Consider the following 16,729-nt stretch of genomic DNA (forward strand, 5'->3'; position numbering starts at 1 on the left):
CCAACAAAAAGACAAACCTGGCTCAAACTTAGTATAAATAAAACTTTTTTCCCGCACACAATATTGATATGTACTTTTGGAAGTTCACTTTCAATAACTTTTTTTTTTAAAGACCCTTTAGTTCAGTGCTTCTCAAATAGTTGGCCGCGTAGTTTTTTTTTTTTTTATTGCACCGAGCAGGTAATCTGAAGTCCAGAAAACATACCCATGACATGAATTTTTTTTAACAGGGATGAAAAGAAAGGCAGAGAGATGAAGACAATGAGACAAAAGAAAGTCACCCAATGTTAATAGTTATTTTTGTAAGTTGAACTATATTTTTCCAATTTATTTTTTCGTTTGTTAATAAGGATACAATGTTATGCAGAGCTGTATTTATAAGAATTTTATAGACAAATGATATCTATAGTCATGTGGGGGGCACAAATTGTTTTCTTCTTACTAAGGGGGGTTAACAGGAAATAATTGAGAAGCACTGCTTTTGTTGAAGTGATACGCTGTGGTACATAAACGGTGTACCAACACATCATTGACATAGGCCTTGTTGCCTCTGGGAGTTTCAACTGAAAATTTTCATTGTACATTTTTCACTGCATTCACCTTATGGTCACGCTTAGAAACCCATAAAAACTCATTCAACATTGTTAGGTAATAGTTTATGGTACATAATCACAAAAGTTACTTCAGTTTACTCAATTGAAAGTCCATCATCAATGAGGTGTGGTGACACTGACTTGTACAGTACACATAACATGGTTTTCATGATGCTGGAACCTTCATCTGGGGGAACATTTCTTGAAGTTTGGCCAGCTTTTTCTTTTCCAGGTTTTCTTTCCTGTTCTTCGCCCGCATGAACTTCTCAATACGTAACCTACAAGACAAAGAGCAGAAATAAAAGGGACATTTATAGTACAACATATGGATTTTAGAACAAGATGGGAATGCTACCTGTGCGCTGTATCCTACCTGATGTGTGGTTCAACAAACTTGGGTGTGTAAAACCTCTTACGTTTGTATCTTTTATTCATATACCAAGGAATGGCATACTCTTTGAATCGATACCTGGATGAAGAAAAAATAATGACCTCAATTAAGGGACAGGAACATTTTTTTTGGAAAGCGAGTCTCATAATTTTTGCTCATTAGCTATTTTATTTACAGTTAAAACCCCAGAATTCCTGGAGGTTATAGTCACCCATCCATAATTTGTAAAAATATGAAGTAATTGACACCACCAAGAAAAGTTTGAAATTTCCCATGTTCTTTTCCTTTCAGCTTGTCCCGTTAGCGTGTCATCTTTTTCCATCTTAGCCTATCACGTGCATCTTCTCTAACACCCACTGTCCTCCTGTCTTCCCTCACATCTATCAACCTTCTCTTTGGTCTTCCTCTCCCTCTTTTGCAAGGCAGCTCCATCCTCAGCACCCTTCTACCAATATACTAACTCTCTCGCCTCTGGACATGTCCAAACCATCGAAGTCTGCTCTCTTGAACCTTGTCTCCAAAACATCCAACTTTGGCTGTCCCTCTAACAAGCTAATTTCTAATCCTATCCAACCTGGTCACTCCTAGAGAGAACCTCAGCATCTTTATTTCTTCAACCTCCAGTTCTGCTTCCTGTTGTTTCTTTAGTGCCACCGTCTCTAATCTGTACATCATGGCTGACCTCACCACTGTTTTATAAACTTCTCCCTTCATCCTAGCAAATATTGTTCTGTCACATAGAACGCCAGACATCTTCCGCCAACTGTTCAATCCCGCTTGGACCTGTTTCTTCACTTCCTGACCACACTCACTGTTGGATTTTTGACCCCAAGTATTTAATTTATATTAGAATTTATATTATTAGTACACAAAAGCCACAAGTCAAAATAATGCATATGATAGTGACAAATTATTGTCCAAGATGATTATTGGGGCCAATATGGGCAGGTGTCTTTTCACAGCAGATTATCTGTTATGTTAGAAGTTGGTCAAAGTGGGTCTAGTTTTACAGCATGACTACTCTTCCAAAAACATTACAGGGAATTACAAATTGCCCCATAATGGCATCACTGTTCTCAAATGCTAACAGACCTAGGTTTTTAGCAAATATATTTATACTCAAGACTTTCTGAGGGCTGCTTTAAGATGAATCCCGCGTCAGGATCTTCTCTTCAGCAGAATAGACTGCCAAGTCAATTTTCCACATACAAACTATGAAGTACAAAAAAGCAAGATAAATCAACCATTAATGTGAGATAAATAAGGTTCATTAAGGTACACAATAAGGCACATTCAATGAACTACTGCTAACAATTACACAAACAAAATGTAATGAAATAGGGAGTTAAATTCTTGCATTATCGCTTGGCATTCTGGGTACTATGTGGTGTGACATGTATTCTTACCCAAGCAATAGTGCCCCCCGCCACAGACTGTTCGTTCATTGCTTGCTTATTTGAGACAATTACTGTGTGTGTATAAATTGATTTCAATGAAGTGTTGCCGTTTTATAGAAACTTACGCAAAATTTTGATGAAAATATTTTACATTGTACTGTAAATGAATATCAGCTCCAAATATTGGTTATCCGCTTCTTTGATTACTAAAAATCTGTATCAGTCTTGAACAAAACATGTCTATTACTACCATACAGAGAGCAAAACTCCACAGACAAGCAAATACAAAACCGCTAATATGCAGAAGACGACTATACATGCCATTTACATCAGCTTGGTCAAATTCATTTTTTGTTGTACATTTTCGCAGAAAATGTTAGCTATGGTTCAAATGTGTTGGTGTACTATCTCTCACCAATAGATATATCCAAACACGTTCCTCCTCCAGGCCCCTGGCCTGCCCTTTTCCTGGCCTGTTTGGAGTAGACGCAATGAAGTCTCTCTCTCACTCACCACTGTCTCCAGCCTGATCATGGATCGCTGCACCTAAAAGGAAAAAGACAAACTTGAAAAAAATAATCATGGCTGTGGCAATGGCCAAACCTGTCTGTATGGTGAAGAAGTCCTCCAAAAATGGGACCAACCTTCCGTATTCTCTCTGGACTTGGCATTTGAACTCTTTGTCTTTTCGCTTCCTGCTCCAGGGTGAGCAGCATGTTCTTTTCTTTCAACAGCACATACCTGAAAGAAGACAAAATTTTTAAACACTGCTAAAATATATGGATTTATTACATTAAAATGTAACCCAAACAATTATACCAGAGTTTGTGCAAATCCTCATTGCTCTTTGTTCTCAGTTGTTTGGCAGTCCATGGTGCACCTGCAAATTGAAAACCCCCCAAAAAAATCAGATACACATAGTGGTGTGAACTACATGTTGCAAACTATTTACCATATGAATGTTTGAGTTTTACCTGATTTCACTTTGCTTTCTCCCCAGTTCTCAGGAAGATCAAAGAACTCATCCAGCCCCCTTCTGTGGATGCTTGTGTGCAAGCTGCGACATTGAACCAGAGGAATGCTGCGAGTGAACCAGCACTGGGGAACATGTAACTTTTCCCTGGAAGGGGGGCAAAATATGTCGAGTGTTCCTTTTAATCTATTATCCACAGAACATACACAGTAATTCCTGCTATAGACACGTTTACCTTAACAAATGCGAACAAGGCTACAATAACACCATGAAAACCATTGCCGGGCGGTTTGATTATAAAGTTTAACTTTGCTCTATCTACTTGAAACATTACACCCTTGCAACCTGTAATGTGTATAGAGGTCAGGGGGGAAAGTCTGTGTTAGCGCGAAGCTAATGGGACACTACATCCAATTCGTATCCCGGTACGCACAACCGGCTCTTACCTGGAAATGTAAGGGTTGAGGTTTGTAAAACTAGCAGCTCGTTGAATATTTATCTGCGAAGATATTCGACAAACATCCTGCAACTGCTTGCAAAGACTCAAAATACGTCCCATTGAACAAGACGTCGCCATCTTTACAATGCATTTGTCATCCGCCACCACGTGACCCATAATGCATATCGGTCAGATAATATTTTAACAAATTTTACTTATTTGTATGTACAGCAAAATATTGCAATAAACCAGACTTTATACGTTTATAGGTACTTAAAATATCGTAAAATTAAAACAATTACTAAGAACTATTTAAAAGTATCATGTGCATACATGCATGGAGGAGAAGTCAACTCGGCATACAGCCCTCTTTAATTGACATGCCTGCGGGGCGGCCATGTTGGAAAGGTAGACCATCTCATCATAGGCAATGCATGCACATTGAAATTAAGCCGTAACTTCACCATATTTTTACGGATTTTTACAAAACCTACTCTTTTATGTAGGCCAAATTGTATGCTAAAAGTGAAAACGTTGGAAAAAACATGGAAAGGGGAGCTTCAATTTTGTCGTTATGATTCTATGACATTTTACCCATCAGTATGCAGTACGATGTACCGACATTCTGTTTTCTTTTAAATTTTATTTTCTTGCCATGGAGTGTGACTTTGACCGTCCTAGTTTGGCTTCACTTTGGGAACTGGGCTCCCACTTGATTTGTTGTATTTATCTCTGCGTACATAGCTTTTTATTTGCCCCTACCAACTATGGCGGCTTCCGCTTCGGACGCTTCGACAGCAAATCACAGTCTGTTTTGTTGGAGTGCCATCCCACAGTAGCCATGGTGGGTATCGGTCTGCTCAGGGCTTCTGCAGCCGTCGCTGCCAGACTAAGTCCGCTGAAATCTGCCAATGCGGTGACAAATTTACTGTCTCGAACAATACCGCGTACGGAAAAAGGTACGTGACACGACGATTGCGGCGACTATTGTAATTTCGTGACAGAAGCTAGTTTTCTTCCTGTGACCTTGCGGCAGGGTTTCTTAGCATGCTAATGATAGCTACGTGGTACATATGCCTTCCAGTGTTGCGGAGAAGTAACACTATGTATCAACTTCATCTAATGACTTAATTAAATGCACCAGCGACCCCTTTATGCTCGTAATGATTTAAACATATGACTTAAATGCTCAAGTTTTTTTTTTAATTCTGGACAAATTACTTTAAATTGTAACTTGTTCGGACTTTATAATCAGAACGTCATTGCATTTTTTGAGCACACTATACTATTGCCACACTGCCATCTGTTTTTCTTTATTGAAGTTGGGAATAAAGCTCAATTAGTCACTAGGGATGTGAGGTCATGTCGGTGTACATGGGCTAAAAGCATGGAAATGCAAAAGCTACACTACAATTAAGATCCATCCATTTACATTACCGCTTATCCCCACAGGGGTCGGGGGCGTGTTGAAGCTTATCCCAGTTATTTTAGGGCGCCCCGGCCGATGTGGCTCACTTTCTGGACCTTGATACGGAATAACGACCATCGTACTTGGCTACAACAACAATATCTTGGGGCCAGAGGCAGGGCACTTGTAGGGCACATACATGTAAACAAAGAACCAATCACACTTGCATTCCTGTCTATGGGCTATGAAACTTATATGTATGTTTTTGGGCTATGGGAGGAAACCAGAGTACCTGGAGAAAATCCATGCAGACACGGGGAGAACATGCAAACTCCACAAAGGCAAGGCTGGGTTTTTAGCCCCAGTCCTCAGAACTGCGAGGCGGTCATACCTCCTGCCTATTCTCACCCAGTTTAATTTGGAACATTTCGGTCCATGCTCAGTAGTTAAATGCTTGTTTTTCAGTGGCTGTCCGTTGGGGCCATGGAAAGAAAATGTTTGTCATCAAACCCACTGAGTTCTATGACAAGAGATTTTTGCGTCTCCTGGTAAGTGTAAAGAAGACATGCAATTATTCACCATTTAAAAATGGATTTATTGATGAAAAAGGTCACAGACATTGCTGCATCAAAATACAGAGAGCATAAAGAACAACAGTTCACTTCAAATAAATGTGGTACACACTCTTTTTAACCCCCCCAAAATTATCTAGAATTTTTTTCATTTTCAAAGACAAATATGTGCGTTCATCTGAGATGACACGCTGTGACGACCCCGAAAGGGACAAGCCGAAAGAAACTTACTTTTTTACTTCATGTAACCCATTGCTTATCAATAATTGGGTTGTTTTTTTTTTCCTCATACCTATTGTTGCTGATTATTTTTCTGTGCTTGAGTAATATTATTCCATCAAACTTTTTCTAACATTCCATACCAAAAAGTGATTGCATGTGATTGTACAGTGCTGATATCGGACCTGAAGTGAAAAAGTTGGCTTGGGATGTCCCTGCCTTTTAGGGGCAGTGTGGTGTAGTGGAGCGCATGGAGCTACTTGTTTACTGTTAGATGAAAAAAAAAAAAAAAGAGTATATGAAGAAAGTCATGTGATAATTTAACCTTGTTTATCAGAGATTAAGAAGAATACTGTAAGTACCTGTCAGTACTATTATATTAACTTTCTATGCCTTACTTTGGCATTTATTTTTGATGATAAATGATAATATTAGGTAGTCTGTCAAAAGGGTTTTCCGTTGAGCATAAGGTGGCAATTTCAAAAACGTCTTGTATTTGAATGAAAAATTAGGGTAGTTATTTTTATTGTATGTTTAATTAAACAGTAAACTCCAACTGAGGTGTCAATAAACATCTTAAAGCATGCTCCAATTTGGATTAATTGCCCAGCCTCCCGTTACACTGTACATTTTGTCTCAAAGTGTGAGCTGTGGGTGACTGTTTAATGTGATTGGGAATGAAAGGGTTTGATTGACGACCGCTGATCATGTTTTCCACGGAAATCGACCATCACTCTACAATTTTTTTTTTTTTTTTTAGTTTTAGATTGGTGTCCAACCAGTGTTTAATATATCACTACCATGTTATTATCCAACCAGTGTTTAATGTATCACTACCATGTTATTAATTTTAAGTAAATTTTATGGCAATTTCCTTCTGTGAGAATTTACTTTGGTTGTTTCTGTTTTATTTATAGTGACAAAAAGTGCACAGGGTTGCTGATTTTTATGTTTTTTTTTTTTTTTTTGCATTCAAAATAATGTTTTGCAATGCCCTCTGAGGGTGGATCAGTTTTTTGTCTGTTTAGACTTCATTTTGTAATACCTTCACAATCACCAATTGTGGTGATGATAGTTGAGATGAGAACTGTTTGCATTCCATCACTAATGAGCAGGCACACCAGGGATGCTACTATTTGTAAAAGAACAAATTACATTTTACAATGTCCCTGTTTAAATCCTTGCAAAATTGATTGGATTCATAGAGGAGACAATAAGTCACCATTTTTCCTTTTCTCTCTTAGCAATACTACATCCTGCTGACCGGTATTCCAATGGCTGTAATTGTCACATCTGTGAATCTCTTCATTGGTGAGTGATCTGACACGTCGAATTCAACTCTTTAATTTTAGACTGTAATCGAGCATGATTGTGTTGCGAAGGTGAAGCGGAGCTGGTGGAAACCCCCGAGGGTTATGAACCTGAACACTGGGAATACTACAAGGTATGCAGCATCTTCCCCAACACAAACAATCATAGGAGGCTGTTGTGTGTAGAATTTCCTCAAAATTTGAAACAATGGAAAATTTGATGAATCAATCAATTCAAAGTGTCACTATTAAAAAAAAAAAACGTTTGCTATTTACTGCACAAGCATTGTTTTTAACTATAATTTGCCTGTGTCTGGAAGGTCACGCTCTTCACATTTTGACGCATAGTTGACTTTGCAAAGTATATTCTGTGCTGATGACGTCTTATTGTCATAATAGCGGGGATGATATTGCAGTGAGGTGAATTACCCGATTTTTTTCGGTTACACCTCTGTTGTGACATCAAAATAAGACAAACACACTTGAGGAGTTAATGCTTTCGATCAAGGGTGGACAATACATTTTTTGAAGAAGCCACATGACAAAGTGGAACATTGGTCAAGTGCCATGCCAACGTGCAAATCGCAATTCTGTTCCTTATTAATTTTGTTAGGTTTATCACCTAACTTGCTGGAATAGTTGCACAAATAACGGACAAGAAGTAGTCTTTCTTCTGATCAGGAGGATGTGAGAGACAGGCCAGTTACAGTCTCCAAACACGTTCTGAACCAGCCTCTCACGTACTCTTTATTTATTTATTCATCTATCTATCATTTTATTTATTTTTTTTTATTAGCGAAAACACAAGGTCAAAAGGAGGGGTGAGCAGATGAAATGAACAAGGTACAGTTTTGGTGATGATGTGGCACATCCTTTGGTTATGATGGAGTTGTTTTTGGCCACTTCTAGAAAGATACTATTGCATCTGTGGGTAAGGAGTTCGTCCTGTAAACAAGACTCTTCGAAGCAAGGATGATACTTTGGCTTTGTTTCAAGTCCGTAATAAATTTATTACCGATAACTCTAACAAATTTAATGAATGAATCTACAATAAATGTACCACAATGGAGTAAAAGATTCATGTAAGAGTCTTTTGGGATCATAGTTTGTGATACATTTTTTTTGCTTGAAATTTAAATGATAATATAGGGAGGGGAGGCATCAATTAAATGATTTGTACTATTCGTAGCAGGACTCTGTCCCTGTCACCAAAATATAGTGGAGTATCACTGTGATTACGATCAAGAATTTATTGTAGTCAAATGCTCCAATTATGTGAAGGACACCATTTAATTGAAATGTCCTGTATGCCCTCTTCCCCCTTACTATTATTGCAGCACCCTATCACGAGGTGGATTTGTCGGACCTTCTATGACTCTCCAGTGAAGGACTATGAAAAGATGATGGCTGCGATCCAAATAGAAAAAGAGAAGGCAGACATGAGGTGGGTGAAAGCACTATTGTGTCCTTTTAATTGTTTCTCAATGTCTATATTCTGCTCTTTTACAATTAGTTATTGGTGAAATGTCTTTCTGAAAAAGAACGTCACACTATACACTATATGGCCTGGTGTCTGAATAAATGAGAATGTATTGTAAAATGTAATCTTTTTTTAGTTCAATTTGGAAAAAAAGGTGAAACTTGTATTTTCCCCAGATTCTTTAAAAATATTTTCCAGAAGGCTAATTTCAACCAAATTTTTACTTTTAATTCAACTTCTGTTGAAGTAATTTTGCAATTTCTTCAAATTTTCATTTTTATTTTTTGATAAGTGGAATGGTGGACAACTGGTTAGCACATGCGCCTCTCAGTTCTGAGGACTGGGGTTCAAATCCCGGCCCCGCCCGTGTGGCATTTGTCTCCTCGTGCCGGTGTGGGTTTGTCCAGGCACTCCGGTTTCCTCCCACTTCGCTAAAACGTGTGTGGTAGGTTAATTGAAGACTCTAAATTGCCCAAAATTGTGAATATGAGTGTGAGTGTGAGTGGTTGTTTGTTTCTGCATGCACGGCGATCGTCTGGCGACTGGTCCAGGGTATACCCTACCTCTTGCAGCCTGGGATAGACTCCAGCACACACGTGACCCTGGTGAGGATAAGCGCCTCAGAAAACGGATGGATGGAATTTTTTTTTTTATAGCTCGTAAGATATAATTAAAATCATGCAATATTATGATCTGCGTGTAACAACTCTGCTAGTAATTTACATTTTTAAATCGAACCACAAAGCATGCATTAAATTAAGTTTTCTACGATATTATTATTATTCATATGCACTGTGAGTTATCTGCAGTGTTGCAAGATAATTGTTTTTGCCCATGAATACTAGTAACTGATAACTTGCTGCTTCTCCAATCTAATACTAAAAAGCAATATTTTTTCAGTGGTTTATACCAGGGGTCTTTAACAATTTCCAGACCAAGAACTCCTAAACTGATGGAAAACTGGAGCAGGGATCCCCTACTCTATATAATTGTTTTGTAATAAATCTAAAATGGAAAGTTTTTTGTCAATGAACTCTAATACAAGATTGAGATGTATAAATGTACCTGCAGTCATTACCAAGATATTCAAATGATACACAATTTTAAATAATGTATTTTAAGCAATATAAGAACAACCATTCCTTTTTATGTATGTATTTATTTATTTTAAACCAGTCCTGTTCAATTACATGGCCTTCCACAATTGAGTGGATCTGTATCCCTTTTGTGCGGAAACACTTTTGCTGGGAAACAAGAGAGTTTTAAATACTTCCTCTGCTTATTTTTAATTTTTTTAGTTATTCTGATGGGAGTCGCTGATGGTGTAGTGGTCCACACGCCTGCCTTTGGTGCGGGCAGCGTGGGATCGATTCCCGCTGAGTGGTGGTTGTCTATCTGTGACTGACTGGCGACATGTTCAGGGTGTAGTCAGCCTTTCGCCCGAAGCTAGCTGGGATAAGCTCCAGCTTTCCCGCAATCCCTGTGAGGGGCGGCATGGTAAAGAGTTGGCCTCACAGTTCTAAGGACCCGGGTTCAATCCCGCCCACGCCTGTGTGGAGTTTGCATGTTCTCCCCCGTGCCTGCGTGTGTTTTCTTTTTTTTCTCTGGGCACTCCGGTTTCCTCCCACATCCGAAAAACATGCAAGATTAATTGGACACTCTAAATTGTCCCTAGGTGTCATTGTGAGTGCAACTGTTTGTCTTGATGTGCCCTGCAATTGGCTGGCAACCAGTTCACTCCTGCCCGTTGACAGCTGGGATAAGCGCCAGCACTCCCTGCAATCTTGTGAGGATAAGCGGCAAAAGAAAATGGATGGATGGTTATTCTGATGGCTATTGAAAAGCAGCTGGACAAAAAAAGGTTTTCGGGGACAGACAGGGAAAGATTTGACAAGGGGACTAACGGGTGAGAACTACAGTAGAACAATAGTAAGATAGTTAGGACATTAGAACAGCAGTAACAATACAACGGTTATTTGTAGATTGGAGGGACATAAACACACACTCTGAGGACATGAAATAACTAACTCGGTAAGAGGGGAAACAAAAGGGCAGGACGGGATGTCGGGAAAATGAGCAAGCCAGTTGTACTGTTGAGTGCTGTGGTAGGATTATTTTTGTAGTCTCTTATTAACACTAGAAAGAAACTGAGGTGACATGTAACCTGCATTGTTAGTAGTGAGCCCAGCACAAGTAATTAAAGTCTCTATTGTTTCTATGGAACTTATTAGTGAATAAACATCCTGTTACATGCATGTTGATCAACAGGTGTACGGAGTTCCTGAGCCAGCACATTGAGGAAGGTTTCACTGTCTTGTCACTGTTCATTTAGTGGATGGTCTGTCTGTCTGTGGTTGATAGGCTGACAGAACTGGAAGTACGCAGACACATGAGGCAGAGAGGAGACGGCCCCTGGTTCCAGTTGGAAACCCTCAACAAGGAGCTCATCGACTCCAGCCACAAGGCAACACCTGATAACTAAATCAGACCGTTGTCAGTATTTTGAGCTGGTCTGACTTGCAATTTGTACATTCTCCAACCCTTCGTGCTTAAATAAAATATCTATGTGTACCTTTTGTGTTTGTGTATATGAAAGGGAAGATTCTTTATAAAGTCAGTGATTTATGAGGACAAAAACAACTAGATCACAACATTACCACTGGGTAAGAACTATATTGGTCATTAAACCTAATAAAATGTAATCATTTGACAATCTTTTGTCTAACATTTTGAGCAATATCTGCTGTTGACACCAGTCCTGGTACATTTCTGACAAGCATTCTTAGTTACCCAGGAATTATTGAACGTAAACTAAATTACTGTCCAATGTTTACAGTATAAAATTGTATATTATGAATAACTTTCTCAATAAGATTGCCCACTTTTAACTTTGTAATTCAAAGTATTTAAGTTTCCCCAGTGAATTATATATATATATATATATATTTTATTTTTATTTTTTTAATATAAAATATGTCTTGGTTCAGTCAAGGTTCGGAGGTGACAGCTGCTCCTGCCCATCTACTCTTGTAGTAACACGGATGGCCACAAGAGGACAGGTCAGAGCCACTAATCTTAAAAAAAAAAAAAAAGATCAGTGGTCAGAGCCGATAGTATGCCGTGCATCATTGTACAGTACAGTACAGTATTGCGCACTGCGATAGACAAAGGTTCAGATTCCTCGGATGGAGTAACATAGTGTTTTGTTCCGTTGCATCGTGTGAAATACATGCCTGCATGTTTCCTTGCAGGTGTCGTCACGCCAGTGTAGTAGTAAGCGTGGGCGTCTGCCCGAGTCATTTTCAAGACGTGGGAGTGGCTCCCGTGCAGAAATATTTCCACGCGATGTCAAGTGACGCTGGAAAACAAACACGAGAGCCTCTGTGTTTTTTTTTTTTTTTTAAGCATAGCATATCATAGCATCCCGCCTCGTGCACGTCTTCTGATTGATTCGTTTGACAGTACTTGGATGTTTCCCATTGGCACGCCCCCGACGCCGTCCTCCACCTTCCTTCTTTCCGCCCTGCCTCCAATGGCCGGAGGAATGTAGTAGTGTTGCTTTGCCACTTTAAAAATAACACCCCTCACCTCTGAGAGCGCGCGGCTCTGGTGGCCGCCCTGCACTGTGCGAAGAGGAGCGGGAATGCCAACATGGCTACAGACCTCGGCGAGCTGCTGGTGCCCTACATGCCCACCGTCAGAGTGCCCAAAACCGGAGACAGGGTGTTTAAGAGCGAGTGCGCCTTCTCCTTCGACTCCCCGGTAAGTGCGCGCTTTATTCCCGAGGATGGGGAGGGTGGGGGCAAGGTGAACCTGCAACATCTTCATTGTTGAATACATGTGAGGAGTTGGGGGATGCTGAATAGATGGACGGGCTTTCCTTGACAAGCTCAGGCCACACATGGGCGCCTGCATCCGGGATGCGGACTTGGGCTACTAGCTACTACCTTCCTGGTTGCCGTTTGAATTAGGTCCTTCATTGACGACCGAGTTCACGATGTACAACGTTGACTCAAACTTAATGTAAAATGGGACGAGCCGCAGTCTGCTACAAAAAGTCTCAATTCCTGAAAATATTTATTTACAAAAAACGTGTATAAAACAATAAAATGAAGAACTTTAGAGTAGGCTGGTAACTGAGCGTGCTATATTGTGCTGTGTAACGACATATTCAAACGTCTTTGTGCAGACTAGCACTTAACTGGAGTAGTACTTCAATCCGAGCTGTTAGTCCTCTTCTTTCAATCATCAGTGTAATGTAGAAAGCTGTGTACCATATGAATAGAGAGTTATGGAAGACTAACAGCAACTATCTACAGAGGCTCCTCAGTTCACGACATAGTTCAGTTGCTATAACATGTGTCGAACCTGAATTTAATCTAAATCCCGTAAAGATGTAGTCTGTCACAGCGATTCCCAACCTCTGTGCCGCTTGTTGATGCACAGTACTGTGCTGTTGCAGCAGGATATTGTATAATTTCAATTCATTGGCCTGAAAAATAGGATTGAATGGACAAGGACTCGTTCATCCATTTATCCCAGATGTATCGTGGCAGAAAAAAACAATGTGATACCCTCCCAGAGAAAAGTAGGTAATCATCATCATTACAATATGTATGCACCTTTTGTGCCATTTTGGCCTGTAGTCTGCCATTAGATTTCACTGATATAAAATACTGATGTGCCTTGGCTTAATAAAGTTTAGGACACATGGGTCAATCACACAGTCTTAATTACAGTGACTATTGATACAAAGAAAACAACCATCACTTCAAGGCTATAAATATAAAAAAAAAAAAATCAAAAACAATAAGTGCGATCGTAACTCAGCATGCCCTCTTGTGCCGGGTGATAACATATTCTTATGCCACTGTGCAAACTAGTTGATCGTGTAACATGCATAACCTCTTAATGTTATATGATCAGACCATTGTAAACTGATGACCTTCTTTATCAATTTCTCTGTTTAATGAACAAACCTGTGGACCTAGGATAGAGGGTTGTGGAACACCATAACTATTTATCTACAGGGGTGTCCCCATTTTATGACAGAGCTCTGTACTTCTGGTCATGATTTAACCCAAATTATTATGTAAGTCAGAATAAACATTGCGAGTTTTCCTTTTTAATTACATATGACGGGCTACGCATCACGGTGATGTTGTGGTTCGCATATCCTCATAGTTGAGAGCTCCCCAAGTTTGAATCCCAGCTCAGGCTCTTGCTTTCTCCCACATACCTAGAACATGCAGGTTATTTGAATGTGTGTGAATTTTTGACGCCCATTTGTGCCGTACGAATGACTTCTACCATGCGCAGAATGTACCTCATCCGTGTGGAAGGATATTTTGCGTTAAGCTTATATTTTAAAACAGTTTACTTGTTTAAAATAAAAATCACTTAGCATTAGGCTCTAGATTGCCTACACTCTATTTTAGAGTAGTGTCTTAGAGCCCAGTGCCTCTTCAGTTAACTTTGTATTTCTTTGTTATACTGCTAATAATTGTCAAATGACTCCTGCATATAACCTGTACTCTGAATAAACACATTCAAAACTCACTCAACTGTTTTAAAAGTGACTCAGCTGTCTGGAGTTCATCATGTTAGCTTGAGGATGGCTTTTATTTTTAGCCTTGTGCTGTTCTAGCTCATATGTCACTCTGGGCCACTTAAAAGTTTATCACACTGGCTCTTTAGATGTGGCACAAGTAGGATATTGCATTTTATTTTATTTTTTTAATTTTTAGATATGGCACACGAAGGATATTGCATTCCCCCCCCCCAGAAAAAAGCAGGCTGAGAATGATTTGTAGTGTTTTAAATATTTCAATATGAGTGGCCCTGTTGAATTGAAGCTGACTGTATCCTTAAACATGTGTTGAAGTAATGATCTTGTGGTGTGGAGTGTCTTAAAAATGAGCGAAAAACAGTTGGGATGAATCAGAAACATTAAAGCTGTTCAATCGATTAAAATGTTAAAGATGAGTACAGGTATGTGTGTGTATCCCACATAAGCAAATGTCCCCAGTTTTTGTAGGTGCCTCCTTTTGCAAAAGGAAAAGTTCTATAAAAATCAGCTAGAAGATCTGTACTTCTTTGTGAGCACACCTTTTCTTTTTTTCATATTAGGCACCCTTTTTTTAACCATGCTACTACACTGCTGATTTTGGACCCTTTCGTGATATGTGAGTGCTTGCATTGCTATGGCAGTTGCAATTGAAGCTATTATCATCATCATCTGATTGGCCACAACTTTTTAGACTGCACTGACACCTTTTTATTAGGCCACTTAAGTCATCCTGCACTTGTTATGGAGACATTTCATTGATTAGAAATAGTACAACATACTACAATTAGAATTTTTTTTTTTTCACCACTATACAGTATTTGACATGATAATCTAGAAGCTCTTTGGAGAAAGAGAGCTTTATTTTTATGTAAATTGATAGTATCATTTGTTTTTCTTTTTTTGTTTTATTTTAAAAATCAATATTATTTTCATTTCCATTTTGCACTGTTTAAAAAATTAGACCAAAATTCCAAACAGTTCATGCAATGAATTTCACTTTTCTTTTTCGACAAGACCAGAGGTGAGGAATCATTTGTGCTGATGGGCCGCAATTCATTTTTAAAACAGATAGATGGGCTTGGTCGGAGGGAGAAAAAAAAGAAAAATACAAACCAAAAAAGTTAAAATGCTGTATCTGTATAAAACAATTAAATAATCATTTCATTTTCGTTAATAATTAAGCAATTATTTGATGACACAAAGGCACATATAAACAAACAACCATTCACACTCACTTACCTATGGGCAAATTAGAGCCTTCAATTAACTTACCATGTATATTTTTGGCGACACAGTGGGGAAACTTGTTAAAGTATCTGCCTCACAGTTCTAAGGACCGGGGTTCAAATCCCAGCTCTACCTACAGTATGTGGAGTTTGCATGTTCTCCCCGTGCTTGTGTGTTTTTTTTTTTCAGGCAGTCCGATTTCCTCCCACATCCCCAAAACATGCATTAATTGGAGACTCTAAATTGCCCGTAGGTGTGATTGTGAATGGTTGTTTATTTATATGTGCAACCAGTTCAGGGTGTACCCCGCCTCCTGCTCAAATTTAGCTGGGATAGGCTCCAGCACTGCTGTAACCCCTGTGATGATGAGCAGCTCAAATAATGGATGGATGGATTTTAAGAGAACGGGAACGTTAGTTAGTTAGTTAGCTAATCGCCTCTCAATTCTCGATGGCCAACCCTAATGACTAGTTTCTTCCCTCAAAACAGTCATACTGTACTATAAAAATAGTAATAGTAGTATAAAAATGGGCCTTTGTGAGGCACCAGGATGCTACAGGGCCCAAAAAGTCCAAAAACAAGAAAAAACTGTTGTAGAAGAACAAATAGAAACTAGGGGAACTGTTCTTTCAGTTGCTCACACTTATCCTCATCATGGGGAGAACATCCAAACTCCACACAGGAAAGGGTGGGATCGAACCCTGGACCTCAGAACTGTGAGGCCAACACTTTCCAGCTGCACCACCGTGCCGCCTTAACTTTTGACTTTACTTTTTTTAATTGGACACTCTAAATTGCCCCTAGATGTGATTGTGAGTGTGACTGTTGTCTGTCTCCATGTGCCCTGTGATTGTTTAGCAACCAGTTCAGGGTGTACGCCGCCTCCTGCCCGATGACAGATGGGATAGGCTCCAGCAGTCCCATGACCCTTGTGAGGATAAAGGGCTAAGAAAATGGATGGATGGATGGATGGATGGGTTTTGTGGTGAGAGCACACCCTTTGGGACAGAAGAATGTAAACATTGACTCAGCAGGGCCTTGTAATGGTGCATATTGTGTCGCTAATAAGACAATTTTGCTCTTAGTGCTCCCTCCAGTAATTGAATAGCAAAGACTTTTTTCACCCAGTATATCTGAAACGATGTGAAAGC

At 39.4% G+C, this 16,729-nt stretch overlaps 3 protein-coding genes across 6 annotated transcripts in view; 2 read left to right on the forward strand and 1 right to left on the reverse strand.

Annotated features, from left to right (window-relative positions):
• Positions 1-220: 220 nt before the first annotated feature.
• mrpl47 (mitochondrial ribosomal protein L47) lies at positions 221-4,126 on the reverse strand. Its single transcript, XM_061824649.1, has 7 exons — positions 3,801-4,126; positions 3,356-3,501; positions 3,201-3,261; positions 3,026-3,122; positions 2,797-2,927; positions 967-1,062; positions 221-871 (listed from the first exon to the last, which is right to left on the reverse strand). The coding sequence occupies exons 1-7, from the start codon at positions 3,968-3,970 to the stop codon at positions 760-762; spliced, it is 813 nt and encodes a 270-aa protein (XP_061680633.1). The 5' UTR covers positions 3,971-4,126; the 3' UTR covers positions 221-759.
• Positions 4,127-4,210: 84 nt separating this feature from the next.
• On the forward strand, positions 4,211-11,353 carry ndufb5 (NADH:ubiquinone oxidoreductase subunit B5). 2 transcript variants are annotated; one of them, XM_061824650.1, is made up of 8 exons: positions 4,211-4,752; positions 5,667-5,749; positions 7,237-7,303; positions 7,375-7,436; positions 8,640-8,746; positions 9,075-9,227; positions 9,334-9,387; positions 11,144-11,257. In XM_061824650.1, the coding sequence occupies exons 1-7, from the start codon at positions 4,449-4,451 to the stop codon at positions 9,362-9,364; spliced, it is 807 nt and encodes a 268-aa protein (XP_061680634.1). In that variant the 5' UTR covers positions 4,211-4,448; the 3' UTR covers positions 9,365-9,387; positions 11,144-11,257. The 2 variants fall into 2 exon arrangements, with proteins under 2 accessions (XP_061680634.1, XP_061680635.1); XM_061824651.1 differs by lacking the exons at positions 9,075-9,227; positions 9,334-9,387 and having other exon boundaries at positions 11,144-11,353.
• A 630-nt stretch (positions 11,354-11,983) lies between these two features.
• usp13 (ubiquitin specific peptidase 13) overlaps positions 11,984-16,729 on the forward strand; it is a 59,722-nt gene continuing 54,976 nt past the window's right edge. For 2 of the 3 annotated variants that reach the window (XM_061824988.1, XM_061824989.1), the window contains exon 1: positions 11,985-12,544. In XM_061824988.1, coding sequence (XP_061680972.1) covers positions 12,434-12,544 — 111 coding nt within the window. In that variant the 5' untranslated portion in view covers positions 11,985-12,433. Of the gene's footprint in view, positions 12,545-16,729 lie in introns of all 3 variants that reach the window. The other variant, XM_061824990.1, reaches the window with a different exon arrangement.

This window comes from Syngnathoides biaculeatus, chromosome 7 (genome assembly GCF_019802595.1).
Source record: "Syngnathoides biaculeatus isolate LvHL_M chromosome 7, ASM1980259v1, whole genome shotgun sequence".
Classification (NCBI taxonomy): Eukaryota; Metazoa; Chordata; class Actinopteri; order Syngnathiformes; family Syngnathidae; genus Syngnathoides; species Syngnathoides biaculeatus.